Source organism: Halichoerus grypus, chromosome 10 (assembly GCF_964656455.1).
Source record: "Halichoerus grypus chromosome 10, mHalGry1.hap1.1, whole genome shotgun sequence".
Taxonomy (NCBI): Eukaryota; Metazoa; Chordata; class Mammalia; order Carnivora; family Phocidae; genus Halichoerus; species Halichoerus grypus.
This window is the reverse complement of record NC_135721.1, coordinates 127,500,161-127,522,875: the sequence shown is the minus strand read 5'-3', so window position 1 is coordinate 127,522,875 and position 22,715 is coordinate 127,500,161. Positions and strand designations below refer to the sequence as shown.

General features: G+C 42.5%; 1 protein-coding gene across 1 annotated transcript in view; it reads left to right on the top strand.

The window, feature by feature from the left end:
* Positions 1 to 314: 314 nt before the first annotated feature.
* B4GALT5 (beta-1,4-galactosyltransferase 5) overlaps positions 315 to 22,715 on the top strand; it is a 75,258-nt gene continuing 52,857 nt past the window's right edge. The window contains exon 1 of the mRNA XM_036064647.2: positions 315 to 619. Coding sequence (XP_035920540.1) covers positions 505 to 619 — 115 coding nt within the window. The 5' untranslated portion in view covers positions 315 to 504. The remainder of the gene's footprint in view (positions 620 to 22,715) is intronic.

Sequence of the window (22,715 nt, the reverse complement as noted above, 5' to 3'; positions counted from 1 at the left end):
CGACATTGCAGACCGCCCCTTGGCTGCGGGGCTGGGGGCGCCCTTGCGCGGAGCCGGCCGGCACTTGAGCGACGCTCCCCGAAAGCCTGGGCGGTGGCTGCGCCAGAAGAGGGGCTGTCGCCATTTAGCGACGTTCCCTGCGGGCCGCCGCTCCGCCGCGGGAGCCGGACCGGGGGGTCAGGCGGAGAGCGCGCGCGCGCCGGTCTTTTGCGACGGTGCCCGGCGGCGCTGGACCCGCCCCCGCCCCGCCTCCCGCGCCGTCCGCCCCGCCCCGTCTCTGCCGCTGCGCTCGCTCCGGGCCGCTCTGGCCCCCGCCCGCTTCATGTGGCCCGGCCCGCGGCGGCCGGCGGCTGGGAGCGGCGAGGCGGCGGCTGGGAGCGGCGGCCCGAGAGGCCCGGGAGGTGGTGGCCGAGGCCCAGGCAGCGGCGGCGGCCCAGGAGGCGGCGGACGGGGAGCGGCGGGAGGAGGCCCGGCCCGACTCTCCAGCGGCCGCCCGGCTGCAGCATGCGCGTCCGCCGGGGGCTGCTGCGGCTGCCGCGCCGCTCGTTGCTAGCCGCGCTCTTCTTCTTCTCGCTCTCGTCCTCGCTGCTCTACTTCGTCTATGTGGCGCCCGGCATAGGTAGGAAGGGGGCCTGGGGTCCTGGGGGGGTGCCGCTCCGGCCTCGGGGGGGATTCCCGGGAACCCCCCCCGCCCCACCCTGATGGGACTCCGGCCCTCAGAGGACCCCGGCCCGAGGCCACCCCGAGCCTGGCCCTCAGAAGACTGCGGGGACCCCGGCTCGACTCTCGGGAGACCCCACGCCCGGCCCTCGGGGGACGCCAGGACATTCCCGCCCTCTGCACCCCGACGGTCCCGGGAACCCATATCCCCCGCCAGCCTCCCACGCACCCCCGGCCCTCCTAACCCCATCCCCTGGCGAACCCGACGGTACCTCCATTCCCACCCCCCCGTGCCGGGACGCCCCCTTTCCCGCCCTCGCCCCCCTCGAGCCCCCCTTCCGGCTGCTCGGCTCGAGAACTCCCGCTCCTCCTCCCCCGGGGTCTCCCGAGGCCCCGGCTCCCGGCATTCCGCGGACCCCGAACCCCCTCCGCCCTCCCGCTTCTCCTAGCCGAGCCCCTGGGCTCGGGTCTCGAGGCGCCCCGCCTCCCCGGTTCGCATCCATCCTTCCCCTTTCCTCCCGGTTGAGTTCACCGTTTCCTGCTCCCCCTCCCTACCCTTTCTTCCCTCCACTTTCCTGTTACATCCACCTCCAGGTCCTCCTCCCCAGCATACACATTCTCCTTCTCCTAGTGGCCCCTTTTCTCAGCGGGTGACACCCCCCTCTTACGGAGGTCCACCCCCCATTCAATCTAACGCCTGAGTTTCCCACGTCGCTTCCCCATCTCGGTCTCCTCCCCCCTCCCCCAAGGGCACACCCTTGTTGTTACCTCCGCCCCTGTACCTCTTTTCCTTCCCCAAATTCTGCCCCCCCCCTCCTCCGGTCCTCGGCCACAGTTTCCTGCTTGAATGAAGACTTGGGGAGAGGGTGCTCTCTGGATCTTTCCACGCTTTCACTGCTGCCCTCTCCTAGTCTTGAGGTAGAAGGTGGCCCTTCAGTATCCTATGGTTCCTGCTCAGGGACCGAGAGGACATGTAAATTGGCCCTAGAGGAGGATTTGTGATAAGAGCCTTGGGGAAATGGTGCCAGGTGGGAAGGAGGAGCATGGAGAAAAAATGGAATGGGTACTCATTCTTCTCAAAGGCATGTCCTTTAAAGGCAAGACAGTCTCTGGGGAAACTGAACACTGCCCATAGACTTTGTAAGACCACTGAGCAGACATTTAGGACATGAAGAAAGAGACTGGAAGGAAATACAGCATGAGGGTTAAGGTTAGAGGACACTGAGGTCAGACTTGGATTCAAATCCCTGCCCTTTATGACCTTGGGCAAGTTACTAAGCCTCAGCTTTTCTCCTCTGTAAAATGGGAGTACTAATCCTAACCTCATAGGGTTTAAGGAAGTAGATAAATTCCCTTTTAAAGCACATATGATGCATAGGGAGTTTTGTTTTGTTTTTTAAAGCAGCTATTATATATAACTTTTGAGAAAGAAGGGAGTAGATGGAAAGTTTAAAGAATGTATTTGCTTAACATAGCATCACCACGGGCTCTAGAGAAAACTTCAGTTCAGGGTGAAAAAATGACCAGAAGATGCCGTTGGAGCTGGGGCAAGGAGAGTAAATTCTGCTCTAAAAAGTCTGGGTCATTTGGATGTTAGGAAAGGGTTGATGATTTAACTCTAGGGGAATGCTCTTTAGGATTGTAGTAATGACTAGTCCCATTCTCTGTTGACCTGTCAACACTGAACTAGCTGAATAGAGAAATTTCCAGATCGAGCAGGAGATTCTCTCCTGATTTTTTTTTTTTAGAGCATATTTCACTTGATCGTGAATATTGATGATTTGTACTATAAACTAGATCTGGGAAGGTAGAACAGGCAACATCAGATTGCCCTAACAGTTTATGAAGTATCTAAGGAAAAAGCATCCCTCTAGGAGAGTACAGTGTGTGACCTGATGGATCAGATGAGGAGATAGGAATTTTGGCAGAACAGGAACAGGTGTGTAATTAGTGGAACTAATTGAGAAAAGAGGTCATTAGCATATTGGATATCAGACTTAATAACAATGGGTGTGAAATGATAGATTTGGACCTAGATGCAGTCTTGGAGCCATAAGTGATGGGGGTTATTTCTGTTGTTTATACATAAATCATCCATATCCAAATGGCAGAATAATCCCACTGGGATGGTGATCACCTTTTAGATTAGAAAGGTTAGAAGCCACATTCTCCAGCAGAAATTCCTCAAGGATAGATTTTTAGGTCAGTGGAACCCCAGTGTAAAGTGATGGGCATCTACTGTGCTTAGATTCTTGTATCACTGATAAGTGAAAAAGATGCAAAGCACTTAAATTTTCACTAGTTTCTCCTTAAATGGAAGTCTTCTAAAGGGCAGATCTACTTAGGACTCATATTCTGTTAGTGGGAAAGGAGAGCCATAAAAAAGATGTGGAATGGCTTTAGGGTTCCTGCAAGCACAGTTACATTCAGCAGTTTGGTGGTTTTGTGTTTGTGTGTGTGTTTTTAATCTTGGCTTTCTTGCTAATAGACTTAATTTTTCAAATGACCAGCTTTGGACAGTGGGGTGGCAGATCTTTCCAAAGGTTAAGGTAATCTAGAGAAATATAAGGTTCTATGTGCCTTGGGTTGTGAAGACCTTAATTTGAGACAATTATTAAAATGAGCTTAGAAAATAATATTAGGTTGAACCATATGAAATTTCCGTTTTTGCAGGTCAAAAACAGTTGTATAGTGTCACCGTCATCGTAGCTCAACCTAATTCATTTCCAAAAAATGACAATTCTGACTTTTGGCATAATGGAAAGTGTTAGACGTATTTCCTTCCGGGTTTAATTTTTTCCAGTCCTGCTTTTGAATTGCTGTGTATACCTTGTGACCGTGTTTTGCTCAAGGGCCTAAAGAGAAATCAGTCCAAAGAGTGTGTTACAGCTATATTCAGAAATAGGTAGGCTTGAATTGAATTTGAGATAAGAGGAAAATCATGTTAGTTCTAAATGTTTTAAAGTTGTTCATATATGATATAATCCAGCCACAATGTCAGCCTGCCCATTGACTTAATATTTTTCAGATCTAATGCCAGCTCTTAATATTGGTGACCTATAGTCTTAGAGCAAAGGGAAATTTTCCTGGATTTGAGGGTCATCCGAAATGGGGCTAATGGTGCCATTTGACTTAGAAAATTGGATGCAAGGAGTGTTAACTAAATATGACTGTAGTGTGTTTGTAGCAAATACAGAGTGTTCTCAGCTAATTTTAATATCCCTATCCCAATCCAGTTAGTGATTTCAAAGTATGGCTTCACTGGACATTACATTTTTGTTACTAATTCAAAAGTAGTGTCTTATATCAGCAGTTTGAAAGTAGAAATGAAAAGGATGGGGCAGAAGTGTGATGTGGGGGTGCCTGGGTGGCTCAGTCAGTTAAGCGTCCCGACTCTCGATCTCAGTTCAGGGCTTGAGCTCAGGGTGGTGAGTTCAAGCCCCGCATTGGGCTCCACTCCCACTTTCAAAAAAAGAGAAAAAGAAAAAGAAAGAAACAGTGATGGAGATGGTGGATTTGAAATAGAAGAGGAAGCTGATGTGTTGATGAAGATGCATCCGTGCCTCCTCTCTCTTGCTCTCTCCCAGCCACAGCCTGACTGATTCTCAATCACTGTTTTACCTGTCCTGGTGAAATATCCCTATTCCTTTCAGAGTTCTGAAGAAAACTTTGAACTTATTTATGATGCTTTAACTTAAAAAAAAAAAAAAAAAGGAATCTAACAGCTTAGAGTACATCCATATTCCAGTCTGACCAGGTCTTTTAGAAGATAAGTGAACTGTTTATGGATATACATATGAAGTGCTGATTGGAAAACATCTTAATAAGTTTAGGGTGCTCTCAGATGGGAAGACTGTAGAGAGGTTACTGACCTTTGCAAATTGGTAAAACAGTTACCGATTTTGAGAGAGGTGCCTGTGCATGGTTAGAGGTACTACTCTATGTATTGATGAAACTTTATTAACTGAAGTTCTGCCACTTAAACTGATTTTTCTTTTGCCCTTTGATTATTGAGAAAAGGAAATGGGGAACGATTTTTCCCTTTTGGTCTGCTTAGTTCCAAGAAAAGTTTGATTTATGGCTGGCTTTTGGAAGGCAGGAATCAGTAATTCTAATCCCCCCTCATTTGACCAAATGACCTTGAGCAAGTCACTTGATTCTCTTATCTTATACTTGGCAAAAATCCAAAGCTGTTTGGAAAACTAGAACTGCATCTTAACCAAACTTTTTTTTTTAAAGATTTTATTTATTTGAGATAGAGCGAGAGAGAGAGCGCGTGCACAAGGAGGGGGGTGGGCAGAGGGAGAGGGAGAAGCAGGCTCTCTGCTGAGCAGGGAGCCTGACGTGGGGCTCCGATCCTCAGAGCAGAGGCTTAATCGACTGAGCCACCCAGGTGCCCCTTAACCAAACTCTTAATGAGATGTTTTTACATTCAGAAAGTTGATCATTCATTCATTCTGTATAAATATCGGACCTAAGATTTTAGGTGTGTTTTATGTAATCAAATGCAACTTTTTCTTGTCTTGTCTTTTTTAAAGATTTTACTTATTTGAGAGAGAGCGAGAGAGAGAGACAGCTAGAAAGAGCACAAGTGGGGAGGAGAGGGAGAAGCAGGCTCCCCGCTGAGCAGGGAGCCTAATGTGGGGCTTGATCCCAGGACCCTGGGACCATGACCTGAGCCGAAGGCAGGCACTTAATCAACTGAGCTACCCAGGCGCCCCCGAATGCAACTTTTTCAAATAACCACAGGAAAATTTCAGATTCCCCAGCTTAGTATGAGAACGGCCTCTTTTTTTTTCCCCCCTCACATGAAAATGCCCTCTAAATGCCTCAGTGCACGTAGTTCTTGAGCTTTTGTAGAAGGATCTACATGCGGTGGAACGTGTGTTACTTTATTGTAAAAAGGTAAAAAAAGTCATCCTATTAAAGATCCTCACCTCCCACATGCTCATGAGCACTCACTCACTCAAATATTTTCTGAGTCGTGTCATTCTTAGAAGGAAACCATAATTAGGGAACAGGTTGAAGTTTTAAAACCAAACAGCACACTTTTGACCAGGACTTTGGTGATGTTTTACATCTTCCCTGAAGAATTTTGCTGTGTTGGAAACAAGGTCTGGGTTTGGAGTCGAAATGTCTTTAACAGTGAGAATACGCTAATCTTGGACAGTCTAGAAGCAGTGTCAGTTACTGTTCCAGGCCATCAGTAGTGTAGCCAGTAAATGAATCTGCTCGAATTCTTTTTTTTTTAATTTATTTAAAGATTTTATTTATTTATTTGACAGAGAGATAGACAGAAGAGCACAAGCAGAGGGAATGGCAGAGGGAGAGGGAGAAGCAGGCTCTGCACTGAGCAGGGAACCCGACGCGGGACTCGATCCCAAGACCCTGAGATCATGACCAGGCACCTGAGTCTGCTTGAATTCTGACATTTCTCCCCATTCCTGCCCACCGCCCTCCCCCCGCCCCCAGCCTGACACACCAGTGGGAGCAGCATATATTAAATTACCAGGAAGAAGGGTCTGTTGCTATGACTCTTTAGAACTCTTCAGGAGAGTAGAAATTCCAAAGCTGTAGAAGCCAAAATGCTATAGACTTCCCTAATTCTGCAGCTTTTTTGATCACAGAAGACCTGTCGGACACATCCAACCATATAAAGCAAACAGAACTTGAGCAAGCAAGAAATAGGGAATGTGATGCTGCTGAGACCTGTCAAAGAAATAGAGAAAATGAGGTTAACACTGGTCAAGATAAAGGATAATCAGAAGCAAACAGATTGGGTGTGGCTTAAAAGAGGTTAATGGAGAGGTCTTGAGAGGCAGGCCTGCACTACTAGCATAAGAGTCCTTATTCTTTAGGTTTCTAATAATACTGCCAAGTAAACGTGTGCCTGCCTTTGCACAGTAGGTGTATTTTTGTAGAAAGTTGTGAGAAAATGAATTTGAGATCTATGGGTCAATAATTAGTATTTGAGTGTCCGCCTATCATGTTACCAGCTATGGGAGATCCTTGAATTCTAGACTTCTGACTGCTGCTTTCGTTTTATAGATGATCGTCCAAGCCCATGTTGAGTCATTAACTCTCCCAAAGTTGAGAATGATAAGATATCCCTGAGGCACACCCAATATGGTTGAAAAGACAAGATTAATCACAAGAAACAACTAGGGAAAAATAGAAGATAGTTTGTAGTAAGTTGCTACATTATATGATACTCGTTCTTAATGAGATGGGAGTTCAGACAGAGGCATTCGTTCCCTTTTTTTTTTTTTTAAAGATTTTATTTATTTGACAGAGAGAGACATAGCGAGAGAGGAAACACAAGCAGGGGGAGTGGGAGAGGGAGAAGCAGGCTTCCCGCGGAGCAGGGAGCCCGATGCGGGGCTCGATCCCAGGACCCTGAGATCATGACCTGAGCTGAAGGCAGACGCTTAACGACTGAGCCACCCAGGCGCCCCAAGAGGCATTCGTTCCTTTATTCAACCAGTAGTTCTTTTGAGTGCCGCCTCCTCGGTATCGAGCATTCTAGAAATGAATAAGGCAGAACGTTTCTACCGTCATGGTGGCTTTTATTTCAGTGAAAGGTTTTTGCCCTTATGGTGCTTTTATCCTAATGGGGGCACAGCCAATACAGAAGACAATTTCAGATAGTGGTAGGAGTGACTGAGTGTTTTAGATTGAGTGGTTAGGGAAAGCCTTGCTGAAGAGGTGATACTTGCCTTGGAGGTGTAGAGTGAGTCACTTATAGGTTTTGGAGTGGGGGGCAGGGTGGGGATGGGGGGGCGGCGCCCAGCACATGTAAAAGCCCAGAGGCAAGGATGAGTTTGAGTGAAGGTTGACTGGATTTTTTCAGTGACTCCCGGGAGAGTGGTAGGAGATGAATTCAGGAAGGTGGGAGGGCTCAGGCCGTGTAGGACCCTGGAGCCATGGTAAGGACTGTAGGAGTGAATAATAGCTTTGAAATCAGCCAGAACTAGGTTTGAATCAACCCACTGAATGGGCAGATTTTTTTTAAGATATTTACTTAGGACTGTAGGAGTGAATAATAGCTTTGAAATCAGCCAGAACTAGGTTTGAATCAACCCACTGAATGGGCAGATTTTTTTTAAGATACTTATTTTTAAGTAGGCTCTACACCCAGTGTGGGGCTAGAACTCACCACCCTGAGATTAAGAGTCACCTGCTCTACTGAGTGAGGCATCCCCAGGTACCTTGGGCAGATTATTTTCAATTTTCCTACCTACCAAGTAGAAGATACTATCTTCCACACGGTTGTTGTGAGAATTAAGTAGAGTATACATGTAAAAGGGCTTACACAGAGCTTGACACCAAGCTCCATGTTTAGAATGATTATTTGTAAGTGGGAGATGTCCTATCTGGTCTCATGCTGGTGCGGCACGGAGCTGGGAGGCCGCAGGCTCCAGTCCGACTTTACCACCAATAACTAGATAGGAAGTGTGACCTCAGTTTTTCTCCTCTCTGAACGGAGGACCTGGATGATAGTACAGATTCTAGGGTCCCTTTCAGATCTGAAGTTACATGAGTCTAAGCAAGCGTGGGTTGAACCTTGAAGTGGAAGGAGGAATGACAACTTGTGACAAGTAAAAGCCCCCCGTTTTTTAAAAATACAGATTTCCCCCTCACTTGGTGTCCCCCCTTTGGTGCAGTCCTGAGCGTGGCTTCTGTGGCGTGGCTGGAGTGGCAAAGTGTTTGTGTGAACCGACACACGGCCCGGCTTCACCCTTTGGGGTGATGAAGTTCACCCTGTGCAGTCTGTTGTTTTCCGACACTTGCCCTGAAAAGAATTTTTGCACTGAAGTCTGTATGTTTGAAATCACTATGATAAAAAATTTGTGTTGTCTTGGTCAAGGGAAAAAACTAAAAAGAATTTTATGGGAATATCTTCAGGATGTTAAGACCATTTCTCCCCCCTTTTTTCTTTTCTTTCTTTCTTTTCTTTTCTTTTTTTTTATCCTTGGGGAAATCCTTTTAAGTTTTAATCTGCTAAATCCCGTCCTTTCCCTAGTTTCACACTTTGGCTTTTAAGCATGAGAGAGAGCCCTGGACTCATCAGCTCCTGCCCCATCCTCTGTCCTCTAGGTAATTGGATGTTAAGTGAAAATGAATATTACATTTTGACCCAGTAAATTCTTTTTTATATTGTGGCTTTATCCTGAAGAACACTCATGCCTCCTGCTGATCCCCTGAATGCAGTGTTTTCCCAGGCACGGGAGCCCCACTGAATCATTTGAAGTACTGTCTCTTCTCCAGTGCCCCTGTCCCCCCTCCTTGCGTTAGTTTGAGTAAGCAATTATTAGACTCTAGGTGTTGTTCTCCTCTTTCCCAGGTTACAGATACCCAGGTACTTTGCAGCGACTAGAAGGGAACCTGGTCATTGTTTCTGAGTTGCCTTAGTGACTGTCATCAATTATGAACAGTTCTCTGAGGCGATTTGTGGCCTAATTATGGTGATGAAAATGCTGTGGAGTGTCAGGTACAGACAGGCGAGGATTGTAGGGAAGCTCAGTGTTGTGTATTAAAACTTAAATTAATTTAGGCTATGCTAGTGAGCACGACTGTTTATTATTTTTATTAAAGAGATGTAAAACATGTAGATATAAAGAGGGAACTGTTTTCTTCACCCTCCAGGTGGTCCTAAAAGTATGATTAATAGACATTTAAACCTTTTGCTCAGTTCTCATTGTTGAACAACCATGCACTCGGAAAGATGGGAAGACAGGAGTATTTTTTTCCTTGTAAAACTACTAATTATCCCATTTTAAGGAGTTCTGTATTTAGGCACCATGCCTAAATTATACTTAGGCTTGTGATGTATGCGTGTGTGTGTGTGTGCGCGCGTGTGTGTGTGTGTATAAATATTTTATTTATTTGAGAGAGAGTGAAAGCGTGCGTGGGAGGAGGGGCAGAAGGAGAAAGAGAGAGGAAATCCCAAGCCTACTCCCTGCTGAGCATCAAGCCTGATGCAGGGGCTTCACCCCATGACCCTGAGATCATGACCTGAGCTGAAACCAAAAATCGGATGCCCAACCGACTGAGCCACCCAGGTGCCCCTTTATTTTCTGATTGGTAGACCATTGTCTTGTGAAGGTCAGAAAATAGCATTTTCCTAATTGCTGTGCTGTGGTCATGTTTGTGTATTAAAAAAAAAAAAAATCCTTTATTCCAGTTTAGAAAATGACAAATTGGCAACTTAAGGAAGTTAAACCATATGGACCAAAGATGGTAGTAGACTGGCTTTAGGATTTTTGATGTACTTATTATGAAACTATATACTTTATTTTTTATTTATTTATTTTTGAAACTATATACTTTAAATAAAAATATTTAATCTTTTAACTTATTAAGAAAAACTCACTAAGAAAAACTCACTTTATCCATATCCTCATAACCGATAGAGTAGTGATAGGAAGGTTTTCTGGATTGTGATTTTCTTGTACCTAGAATAGTGCCCAGCACATTGTACGCACTTAAACATTTAATGAAACGAATGAAGATAACTATTGTCTGGGTCAACCAGTCTCTTCATTGTTGGGATTGCATTTACTCTGCGGGAAGGATTGCTTCTTCTGTTAATCCTGATTTTGAAGTGATTCTGAATTCATTTTGCCCCACACTACTTTGGAGTGTTGTTTTCCTTGCTGTTTCTTTCGGGTAAATGCATATAACATGATGTTTGCTATGTATTTGGTAATTTAGATGTGTAATTCTGTGGCTTTAATTACATTCACAATGTTATGCAACCATCACCAGTTTCTAAAAATTTCATCTCTCCAAGCAGAAACTCTGTTCCCATTAAGCCATAATTCCTCATTCCCCTCTTTCCTCAGCCCCTGTTACCATCTGATCTAATTTCTGTCAATATGACTTTGCCTTTTCTAGGTGCTTCACATAAGTGGAATCGTCATATTGTTCTTTTGTATCTAGCTTATTTCACATCACATAGTGTTTTCAAGGCTCATCCATGTGATAGCATGTATCAGAACTTCATTCTTTTTATGGCTGCATAATATTCCACTGTATGTGTCTGCCACCACATTTTGTTTATTCATCTGTTGTTGAGCACTTGAATTGTTTCCACCTTTTGGGTATGTGAGTAACTTCCGCTTAACTTTTGAGTATCTGTTTGAGTCTCTCTTTTTAATTCTTTTGGGTATATATTTAGGATTGGAATTGCTGGGTAATATGGTAATTCTAGTTAATTTTTTGAGGAACTGCCTGACTTTTCCACAGTGACTGCACACCATTTTACATTCCTACCAGCAGTGGATGAGGGTTCCAATTTCCCATATCCTGGCCAACACTTGTTATCCATTTTTTGGGTTGTTTCTGTTATTTATATATATATTTATTTATTTATAAATAAGATTTTCTTTATTTGACAGAGAGAGACAGCGAGAGAGGGAACACAAAAAAGGGGGGGTGGGAGAGGGAGAAGCAGGCTTCCGGCTGAGCAGGGAGCCTGATGTGGGGCTTGATCCCAGGACCCTGGGATCATGACCCAAGCCAAAGGCAGACACTTAACTGACTGAGCCACCCAGGCGCCCCTTTGTTTTTGTTTTTAAAGCATAGGCATCTTAGTAGGTGTGAAATGATGACTCATTGTGGTTTTGCTTTGCATTTCCTTAATGACAAATGATCAGTATCTTTTCATGTGTTTATTGGCCATTTGTGTGTATTGTTTGGAGAAATGTCTGTTCTGGTCCTTTGCCCATTTTTTAAATTGGATTGTCTGTTGTGAGTTGTGAGAAGCTCTCTGTAGTTTCTGAATATTAAACCGTTATCAGATGTACGGTTTGCAAATATCTCCTCCCATTCTGTGGGTTGTCTTCTCACTCTCTTGATAGTGTCCTTTGATATGCAAAAGCTTTTAATTTTAATGAGGTTCAAGTTATCTCTTTTTCTTTTGTTTGTATTTTTAAAAATGCACTACTCTCTAAGTATCACTTAACTTTTGCTCCCTACAGCGTGCCCATTACTACTTCTGCCCATGAAGGTCTGATTGGCACTTCTAAATGCTTTAAGTTACCGAAAGGCATTTCCTGCGCAAGCTGTTACTGATCTGATTATTGAGGAAGCAGGAGTCAAGGGTTTTTGGTTTATCTTGCTCTTAACCTCCTTAAGTTTGATGCTGGTTGCTTGATTTCTGACTTTTTGTCTTTAAAATGGTTACTCTGTGGGACGCCTGGGTGGCTCTGTCAGTTAAGCCTCCTACTCTTGTTTTCGGCTCAGGTCATGATCTCAAGGTTGTGCTATGCCCCACGTTGGGCTCTGCGTGGAGTCTGCCTGAGATTCTTACCCTCTGCATCTCCCCCTGCCCTCTCTCTCTCTCAAATAAAATCATTAAAATGGTTACTCTTTTTGTCACACTTGACATGCTCTGTGGATTGTTTTAACCATTTCAAGTCTTAGAAGGGTCCTAGGACTTTCTGGTGGAAGGGGGACTGTCCATATCTTCTTTGATGTTTTTTGTTTGTTAATTATTTTGTTTAATAGGACTGAAAAATAACTTAAATGTTTTCTGCTTCTAGTTGCAGTTCTCAGAAAGTCCATGTAAGGCAAGGCCAGATGTTGAGACACCAAATTTTTGGTGTTGGGGGCAATACAGTCTACCGATTAAACATATGCTATAGAAGAGAAATTTGGAAAATATTATAGATTGGTGAACATAGTTAATGAAACACTGGACTCATTACTTTCCATACAGAAATGAAAGGGGCTGATGACTTTTAAGATAGGGAAAAGTAAGTTTTACTTGGCATTTTTTTGACCCTAGATCTCCATTAACCAGCACCTTTTGTATTTTGTTATTTAGAGTGAAGACATGGAGCCATGACTTTCAATTTGGTATCAAGTGTGGGGTTTTGTTTGTTTTCTGTCTTCTGATTCGGTGAAAATTGGTAATTCCTTATTCACCAGAGCGTTCTGGTTCCCCGCGCCTCCCCGTCAATGGCACAGGCACAGGGTGGCAGGTGGAGGTAAGGAACGTGAGCCCGTTCCTTACCTCCACCTGCCACCTGTCCCTGCATGACTGGGAAGTGTGCGATGCAAACAGGATTTTTCCCCCGTTTCCTTCATAAATAACATTATCAGAAAATGAACGGAGTGCTAAAGATGAGGAGTATAGAAAAATCTAATTTGTAAAACCTGCTGAACTCCTATATCTCAAGGTAAAATACAGCAGTTGTATTTTTTTGTCCTGGGTACCGGCTGAATTGCAAATGTATTGATCTAAATGTGAGTGATAATGGTAGTGATTAAAGACAGGTGGGTACTTAGAAAATGTTTATGTTTTGAGGCCTGTGATAAAAGAAAAAATATATAAACTTGGATTTTCATTTGCCTGATTTTGGCTGTTAGAGTGAACTTCATTAATTTAATCTCTATGTATTACACCCTTACAGTGTGCTGGGTTGGGGGTTCAGTGATGAATGAAGCAGACACCACAGCTCTGTTACATTTTAAGTATTCAGCTAGGGAGTACAGCTTCCCGTAGTAAGAAATACTCAGTTTTGAGTGATTTTATACTCCTGGTTGGGTGTGTTTAATTGAAGGTCAGTTCAATCAGTTCAACTGCTGTTCAGTTGGTGTTAACATTCCTTAATTGCTAGAAATAATAGTGAATATAATTTAACTGTGGGTATTTTAAGACAGCAAAAAAGCTTTTAAGAAATTCTTGAAAACACATTTAGTTTCCTACCCCGTTGGCTCATTGGTTGTGCCTGTTTTTGGTGGTGGTCATATTTACAAGCAGTGTGTCTGCTGTTTATCTCCCGAGTGGAGTCATGGTGATGGTGGTAAGCAGTGACCTGAAGTTTCTTTCTAACACCAGTGCTCTCTGGACCAGCGGAGGAGGCACGCATTTACATGCCAAGGCCTCTTCCCTTCTACCTTGAAGAGTATTGGTTTTAGAATACAAGTTTGGCACTGAGTAGGCGCTCAGGAGGCATTTGTCAGACATGATGAATTTGTCTCTGACCCTTCAGTGACTTTCATTACTCTTGGGATAGAGTTCAGACTCCTTGTTGTAGCTTGAAAGGCCTTTCGTGATCTGGCTTCTGTCTCCCTCTCCAGCCTCATTTTATGCCACTCCTCTCCTATCCCTCCAGGATGGACTAGGCTTTTTGCTTTTCCTTACTGACTCCTATACTCCTGCCCATCCTCAGACCTCTAATTCAGTGTTAAATGGGTGGGACTTACCTTTCTGGATCATTGTTGTATTCCTGCCTAGAACACTGTTTTGGCACACAGTAGGTGCTCAGTCAATATTTATTTAAGTCAGGGAAGTGAAGTAGAGGTGGGTAATCGATCTGAGGTGCTGAAAAGTACAGTTAGCCAGTTCCCTGCTCAGCCTGCTCCTTTGGGTATGTTAAAGGTTGCTGCGCTAATCATTAAGATTTCAAGGTGAGGAACTAAACGGATCATATAAAAGCACAATGGATTTGTAAATATGTTCATTATAATTGAAAATATGATTCATAGCATAGTTTTAGATTAATTATGCCCAGCGCAGTCAAATGTTTGGTTATGTGGGGGCCTGGTTTGCAGGCAGATGACAAGTAGGAGTTTTTAGGTTTTGCCCGTTTTGTATTCAACAAGGATTTTAACCCTTCTAAGTGCTTTGTATTGTACATACTATGTGTGTGATAATGCTTTGGAATTGGATGTCACAGATAAATTTATTAATGGTTTGTCTTGTACCTAAACTTGGTATTTAGATGAAAAGAAGGACAAACGTAGGAAAACAATCAGTCCTGATTTAGGATGGGGCAACTACAGTAATTCTTGTATATTGCTCGGAACATTGTTTCTGATTTTTAATTAGAAAAGTATTTAGGTTAATGGCTTTGGTGTTTTCAAATTTATAAAAGTTATACCTTTATGTTGTGCGTATGCTTGCCAGTCTTTGAGAGAGAGTTTTTGCCTAGGACATGAGAAGTTGTTTTATATTTTACTTCATCCAGGAAGAGATGAAGATAAAACACGTTCTGAAATCGGAAAGTCCATGTGGATGGAATGGAAAGTAAGCCTGTTCATAAATAACTAGTCTCTTGTGCTTCATGCTACTGGATGGAAGGTGGAAATGATCTTGCCTCTATCACCAAGATTATGTTTTCAATAAAAGCTTGAGCTGATTAGTGCTAGGCCAACACCCATCAGTTGCTCCGTCTGGAAGGGACAACTAGAATTCTCCATTGTGCTGTGTGTGTGTGAGAGAGAGAGAGAGAATGTATGTGAGGGGGAAGTGAAATGTTTTGCTATTGGCTTGATTGTCTATTTCATCGTTGACTTGGTTTGTCTGGCTTTTTCATTCTGGTTTTAAGTATCGAGAAATCTTAAGATCTGTGTGAATTAGAAGATTTGGATTTATTTGAATTCCATTGGCAATTAACTTCAGGTAAGAGCTATGTTTTTTGGTTGGCTTTATGTTTGAGATCATTTTTTTCCTTAATTTTTTAATTTTATTACCGAAAATTTCAAACCTCTACAAAAGCAGAGTGAATAGTATAGTGGATCCCCATGAACAAAGGTAATTTTTTGACGTGACCTTGGTATTTATGAAGAATATGAAGGTAAAAGGGCCCAAAGACTCCCCCTTCCAAAAGAAAAAACCCCACAAAAAAACAAACAAAACATAAGAATAGGCTTATTTTATTTTATTTTTAAAGATTTTATTTATTTGACAGAGAGAGACACAGTGAGAGAAGGAACACAAGCAGGGGGAGTGGGAGAGGGAGAAACAGGCTTCCCGCTGAGCAGGGAGCCCTATGCAGGGCTCGCTCCCAGGACCCTGAGATCATGACCTGAGCTGAAGGCAGACGCTTAACGACTGAGCCACCCAGGCGCCCCTAAAGCTTTTGATTTCATTTTTGGTCAGATGTCTTGCTGATCCAGTTACCTAAATGAGTGTGTTTCTTAATATGTAAACGCAGTATATAAACGCAGGATTATTGCAACGATAAAGGAGAGAGATCATCACATGTTTGCAAGTCTTGGTACTAGTTAGGTATTCACCAGATCACTGTCCCCTCCTCCTTCCCCAGCCTCTTGATCACAGTGCTCAGTTGGAGTAGAGACAGGAAGGGAAATCAGGAAACTTCCTGCTAGGGTTACCAGCTCCCCTGAACAGGTGTCTAGTAGACCAGGGCTGAAGCAGTTGATTGCAGCGAAGTTTCTGGAGGATTTAATTTTTTCCATTACCCCATTCTTCATTTGAACCCTCAGAATTTAGAGCTAGAAGAACAAGGGTCAGCATGTTTGCAAAGGATAAATCTTTCCATGCCGTGGTATTACCTGGCAGGTTCCACTGAGCTTGAGGAGCAGGTGCTATGGCTAAGGATGCTGAAGCCTTGGGGGGCCCTTGGGAGCAGACCGTTACGGCCAGTGTGTCTACCACCTGTGTTCTTTTGGTTTCCATGGCCTTTTTTTCTGAGAATATATTGCTAATTTCTGTAGCTATTTATGTCAGCTTTGACCAAAGCCAAATACAAATCTTGCAAAGGCAAGTGGAAAAAAATACCTTTTTTATGACTTGTTTTGGCATAGGTTTTGTGGTTTGTGTTTAGTAACATTCCCGAGGATCCACAAATTAAACATTACCACCACTGATTTAATTTTAGTATTATTCGGTTAATTTTATAGTTCAATAATTAAAATAGTAAAACAGTCTGCATAGATTGAGGCTGTAGTTTTGGGTTGATTGTATGTGTGAAAAACTGACTCTCCTCATTGTGATATCTGATTAAACTTACCAGTAGATTAAGAAGTTTGTGTCATCAGAAACATTCCGGAATGAATCATGTTTAATTAGAAACTCACAAATGTTACCACTCCTGTTGAATAATATTGTTAAACTATTAAATCAACTTCAACAATGGTAAAATTATAATAATTTATTCACAATCACATTTTCATCACAAGTGTTTTCATTTCTTGGTTTCCTTCTCATCTTTATACACACTCAGGTATTTGAAAATTTTGCACCTTAGGAATTGTTAGTCTGAGAGAGTTGATTTTAGAAGAGTGGTAGCAATTCCTGGTTAGTTTTGTGTTTCCCTCACTATAACTAAACATAATGGCTTGCTAGAAGATTATTTCTGGCAAGGGAATTCTGGAAAGAAAATTATAAAGAAAACATACTTGCTGTGTTTACTGATATGCAAAAAACCTGATAGGAAATTGTAGCCCCTTTGGTGTCAAGTTGATTTAATCTCATTTCTAAAGATTATTAGTAAAATTAAGTGGAAGAATTTAAAATTTCATGAAATCGTACACCAGTGTGGCTAATTTAATGTGAAAGTGTAATATTTGATCTAGTTCCTCCTTTGATTGGATTCAGCAAAGTAGAAATAAAGGCTTTCTCAGAAATCTTGTTGTACTTAGTGATTATTTTTCTCCAGTCTGGTATTTTTTCTCTAGTTTGTCAGAAGTAACTAAACTTTGAATGACGGAGAAGTTACTCAAAGGTAAGTCAGAGCAGATCAAAACAGAGAGGGTCGGTTGGGCTCCCCTGGCCACATTAAACGCACACATCGCTGTCATCGTTTCCCTGGTGTTTTCAAATGTAGCTGTGTGACACCGTATGCCCTCTAAATCTGTAGTTAAAGGAATTAACGATGTAGTTAATTTGTGTGGCCTGCTCTGGGCTTTCTGGGCTTTTCTAGTCCTTTGGAAGATCCCAGCTGGAACCATTAGACAGAGTGAAAATTCAGGATATTCCTTTGCTTCTGAGTTGCTGGAAATTTAGGTTGCAACTAAATGTCACATTTTCTTTTTCCACCTCTTTTCTGTACCTAATACGTACAGAATAGGGACACCATGGATGTCATGCACGTTATTCTCTGTAAAGGTGGTTATATTAAATACAGTTAGTTCTGTTATAACATGACTTAAACATTCCTAAAAATCACCATGCTCCACAAAATTGTTGAATAAAAGCCATAGAACTTATGGAAAAAGTGAGTTTAGGTACATAATGCTTAAGAGCTTTATTAGTGACTCATTTAAAAAAACACAGGAACCTAATGAAAAAGGAAACTAATGAAAACAGAGCACAGGTTTACACCTATTAAATGGTTAGGAAAAACCATAAATAGGGCACTTTACTTTGAAAATACCAGAAGTTTGCTCATGGGTGTGGGCATCGGGACAGCACCCGTGAGTTATTACGTAGTGGTGGAAGGAGGATTGTCTGATACAGTGCCAAATGTCACGTCAGACGTGTATAGGACACTTGCTCAGTGAAGTGAGGTAGCTGGTAGATGTTTGGGGTATGTACGTGTGTGTGCTCAGCTGGGTGTAGTTTTCTGGGTGTTCCTTATGGGTGAAATTGCACATAAGCAAATGTGAAATTCTAGTTTTGTTCATTGTTGTCAAATATATCAATTGTCTTGGAACAAATGTGCGTTTTCAAAATAAGCATCATAGCAGAACTGTCTATAAGACCAAATGTGGGGGCACCTGGGTGGCTCAGTCGTTAAGTGTCTCGAGCCCCGCATCGGGCTCCCTGCTCGGCAGGAAGCCTGCTTCTCCCTCTCCCACACCCCCCTGCTTGTGTTCCCTCTCTCGCTGCCTCTCTCTGTCAAATAAATAAATAAAATCTTAAAAAAAAAAAAAAAGACAAAATGTGACCTAATTTGGATACATGTGTGAGACTATTTAAAAATGATTTTTTAAAAGTTCTGAAATCACAAACTTACGGAAAAGGTGCAATTATAGCACATCGACTTCTTGAATCATTTGGTGACATGATTTTCTGTCACCCCCAAATACTAGACTATGTTTTTGAACAAGCAAGGATATTCCAGCAAAGGACCATCCAACCATCAAAGTTAAGAAATTAACATTGATACTTTTTGGTCATCTAATCCTTCAGCCCCTGTCAGAGTGCTGCCAGTTGCCCCAGTAATGTCTTTTATATCAAAAAGAATTCAGTTCAGAATCACTTTTTTACTTTCTGGCATAACAACACGTTCTAGGTACTTTGTGCCTTCCTTATCCCAGACCTGGAATCAGCTATTTCTCCAAAGAACTCTGAGTCTTGTTAGTGGAGAATGCATATTTAGAAGCCAAGATCCAGGTGCTGGGGGTACTCATTGCTGTTGGAGTGTTAAGGCTTCTTGCCTTGATGTATAAAGCTACGGAATATATATGTATGTGTATACATACACACACATTGACATCTATATTTCTACATGTATATAAATGGGAAATTGTGGAGTTCACATCCATACCTGTAATTTAAATCTAACACCTCAGGGTTCATTCTAGTTTTCTCCCTTTCTGTACTTGTAACTCCTTTCTCTGGCAGTGAGAATCCTAGCTCCCATTTTTCTTAATATATTTACTTAGTTGATCAATCGCTTGTGTGTAGCATGCTGCTTTATCCCCAATCCCTGTTTGGACATCCTTTTTACCCGAAACAGTTCAGTTCCCTTTACTGGGCTTTCCTCTCTCCTCATCCCACTAAAGCTCCCACACCCTGCATCAGCCCACCTCCCTGCATGGGTGTCCTCCGCACCCCACTTGGGCCCCATCTAATGGCTTTAGGACTGAATTGTTTTAGAAAAGGGAAAAGAGTCTATATAAAACTTTTTGATACGTAAATTCACATTTTGGCGGGGGGGAAATTGCCTGGTTTTGCAATTCTGAAAATATAGTCACCACACCTGTCTGAAATTCTTTTTAGGTTATTTTCTGTGTCTCTCGATAGACAGGCTATTCTTGGTTTCTTCCTATAGGCTGCACATTTTTAACTGACCAGAGGGTGACAAAGTGAAACATTTAACCCACATAATCCTGATGAGTCTTTTTTCCCCCCTTCTTCAATCTTTCCTCTGGCATAGATAGGGACTGTAATGTCTGAAAAAGCCTGTTTTCCAGAAGTGACTGTCTTGGTCAGTAGTTTGCATTTCTGTCTGTCCCTTCTAGCTCGGTGGCCTTCGTGTGTCCCAACATGACAGTGGCAGCAGGTGCTGCTTCCATTAGCTGAGCCTTTTCTGTAGGTGTTTTGCATGTATTATCCTATTAAAACACCCTACCTCTGTGAGATGTAGGTGTTTTACGACTGAGGAAACCAAGGCTAGGAGGGGTTAAATTTGTTCAAGGTCACATGACTTGTAAGAGGTTAGAGGTATAATTTGAATCCAAGCCTGCTTTTTTTTCCCTAGAGCCTGTGCTCTTGACTATGTCTGTGCTGCCTCTGTATGATTATGGTAAATTTGATGATTGATACTGAGTTTTTTAGTCACAGTTTTTGTTTCCTTTTGATTTAGGAAGAGGAAGCATAAGCTCTCGAAAGTTAGAGTTGGAAGAAGAATAGATGCTATTGGCTGTTTGGAAACAGTGCCACTTAGGTGTTCCTGGAACGGGAATGGGCCCACAGGAGTGGTTGGTGTGGAGGCTGGATAAGCCCATTTCTCCTGTGATCTGGGCACAATTCCACTCTTCATACAGAAAGGGCACTTTGAAGTACAAGGATCAAAACTTTTCTAACTTCTGTTTGGAAGCTAATGTGAATATTAATAAGGTCTTTCATAAAGTATATTTAAGCTGTCTGATGTTCTGTAAGGGGGAGCAGCTTCGAGTTGACTCAGTTCATCAGCCCATCTCAGTCTTGTCATTTCTCTGTGAATGGAACGATGTGGCTAATTGTTGTGTTGAAAGTGGGTGTCCGTCATGTGGTTTTGAGTTATTTTCCAGGTGCAGAGATGAATTGTTTTGTGCCTTTGCCCCCCTTCACGACAGCTCTCCCTTGTGACTGGTGTCAGGCTTCTCTGAGGCAGCCGTGTGGGACTGGGGAGCCTCCCCCAGGCTGCTCCTCATGCAGAGAGTTGTTCTTTATGCAAAGCTGCAGGCCTGCCCTGGAGTCGAACTGGCACCGTAACCTCATTTGCACTGCTCTCTAACCATGGAGCTGAGCTAATCGTATCTGAGAATAAACATACTGTCAGCCAGGCTTTTGAAAAGTGGCTGAGGAAAGTAAGCTTGTTTCTTAATGATGTATAACCATGAGAATAGTAAGGATATTTGTACTCAATCCCCAGACTCCTGGAAACAGAGGTGTAGAAAGCTAGCTAGCTTGCTTTCTCTCTCTCTCTTTACCCTTCCAATCTTATCTGTCAGTCGTCTGCCTTATAGATCTTTAGAAACACCCAAGTTATACACATACTGTGTTTGCTGTTTTGTTCAGGACAAAGGGAATGTGCCTGCACATAGGAGATAAAAAACTGCATTGGGCTGTGGAGCCTACACCTTCTGAGCTCATGTCCCAGCTCCTCAGTTTGCTGGTTTTGTGACCTGGGGCAAATTACTGAACCATTCCGTTCCTACTTGAGCTCTCTCATGGGGTGATAATAGTTCCTACCTCATAGTGAAGTGCTTAGCGAGGTTCCTGGCAACGGTAATCATACTCAATAAATGTTAGCTGCTACTATGATTGATATTCTGCCCTCTGGGAGATTATAATCTTAGATGTGTTTTAGGGACTAGGTTATATACGCAGAATAGAACAGGCCCAAAGAATTACAACATAAAAGAGTGGGAGAGGATATTCAAGATTACTGGAACAACCTCTGTATTTTACAGATGGGAAATGGAATTTTAGAGATGGTGAAGGGTTTACTCAGTCTTCCGGGCAGTACCAAGACTAGAGCTCATTCCCAGTCTAGTTGTTAAACCAAGGGTTTTCATAAAGGTGGCATTGGGTGATGATGATGATGATGATGATGATAATGATATGATGATACCAGGATTTTTGTTGTTGTTGTCGGGGGTGAGGCAGAGAGAGGCTTGTGTATAAATAGAAAAAGCACACTCAACATACCTATTGTTTTTATAATGCAGACTACAGTGAATAAGTTAAAAAAAAAAACTTGGCAGATAGGAATATACTGAAGATAGTGAGAAAGCATGATTGTGGGGGCATAGGTTTAAAACAGTTCACCCCCCAAGTACTGTCTGCTGTCCTTACAGACATGGGGTAAGTGGGATGTAAGGGTGTTTTGCTGTTGTGAAAACCAGGTTATATGCATCTTTGGGGTGAGCAGCAAGGATAAAACAGGTACAAAGGGCATTGTAGCTCCATAATCAGAGTGGGATGGGGATCATTACAGGTCAGTTACTGCTAGGGTTTTGTTTTTTTCCCCCAGTAGTTAATACTTATTTTGGATTATAAAAGTAATACACTGAAAGTATAAAATGTGGAAAATACAGCCAAGCATAAAGAAAATAAAGACAGCATAAATTCTCATAACCCATAGATAATTTACTATTAACATTTTGGGTTTTGTGGTGTTTTTTTTTTTTTTTTTTTAGTATGTGTGTGTTTTTTCAAAAACATAATTGAACTCGTATGTATGGTTTTATATATTAACTTAAAATGTTAAAGTATAATCTAGAGGCAGAGTGTCAGGTTTCCAGTCCTCTGTGAAAATGTGGACTTTATCATGCCATAGAAGCACATTCTTTGCTATGTTTTATATAGTAGTAATGTCTAAGTCAGGCTGATAGTGCTGCACCTTTGTTTTTATCAGTATGACTCATATTTCCCCATCTGTAGGCAGTCTCAGAAATTAAAATAATAAATTAATCCTCAAGGAAGTTTTGCCTGACTCAACAAGCGCTGTTTTGATCACTTATAGCTCTTATCTGTTGTTAAATAATATTCTAGGACCAGAGCTCAGGCAGCCTGCTAATTTAATGTTAAATTAACCGGTTGCCAGATAAAGCGAGGTAACTATAGTTCACAGCAGAGAGAACAATCCATTCTTGCCAAGAAAGATTCGGTTTGGTCATACACAGAAAGGGAAATCCAAGTATTCAAGGAATGTAAATTATGGATAAAATTGAAATCCGTGGCTGAGGGATTCTTCCTAGAATATTTTATGCTTCCATGAATTAATAAAAATAGAATTTCAGCAAACAAGAATAGTTGTTAAATAAAGGATTCGTACGTTGCGCATACCAATCAGTGTGCTGCCTTTGGGGCTAAATATTATTACATTAAAAGGTACTGGCAGCAAATTAACTGTTAGATTAAT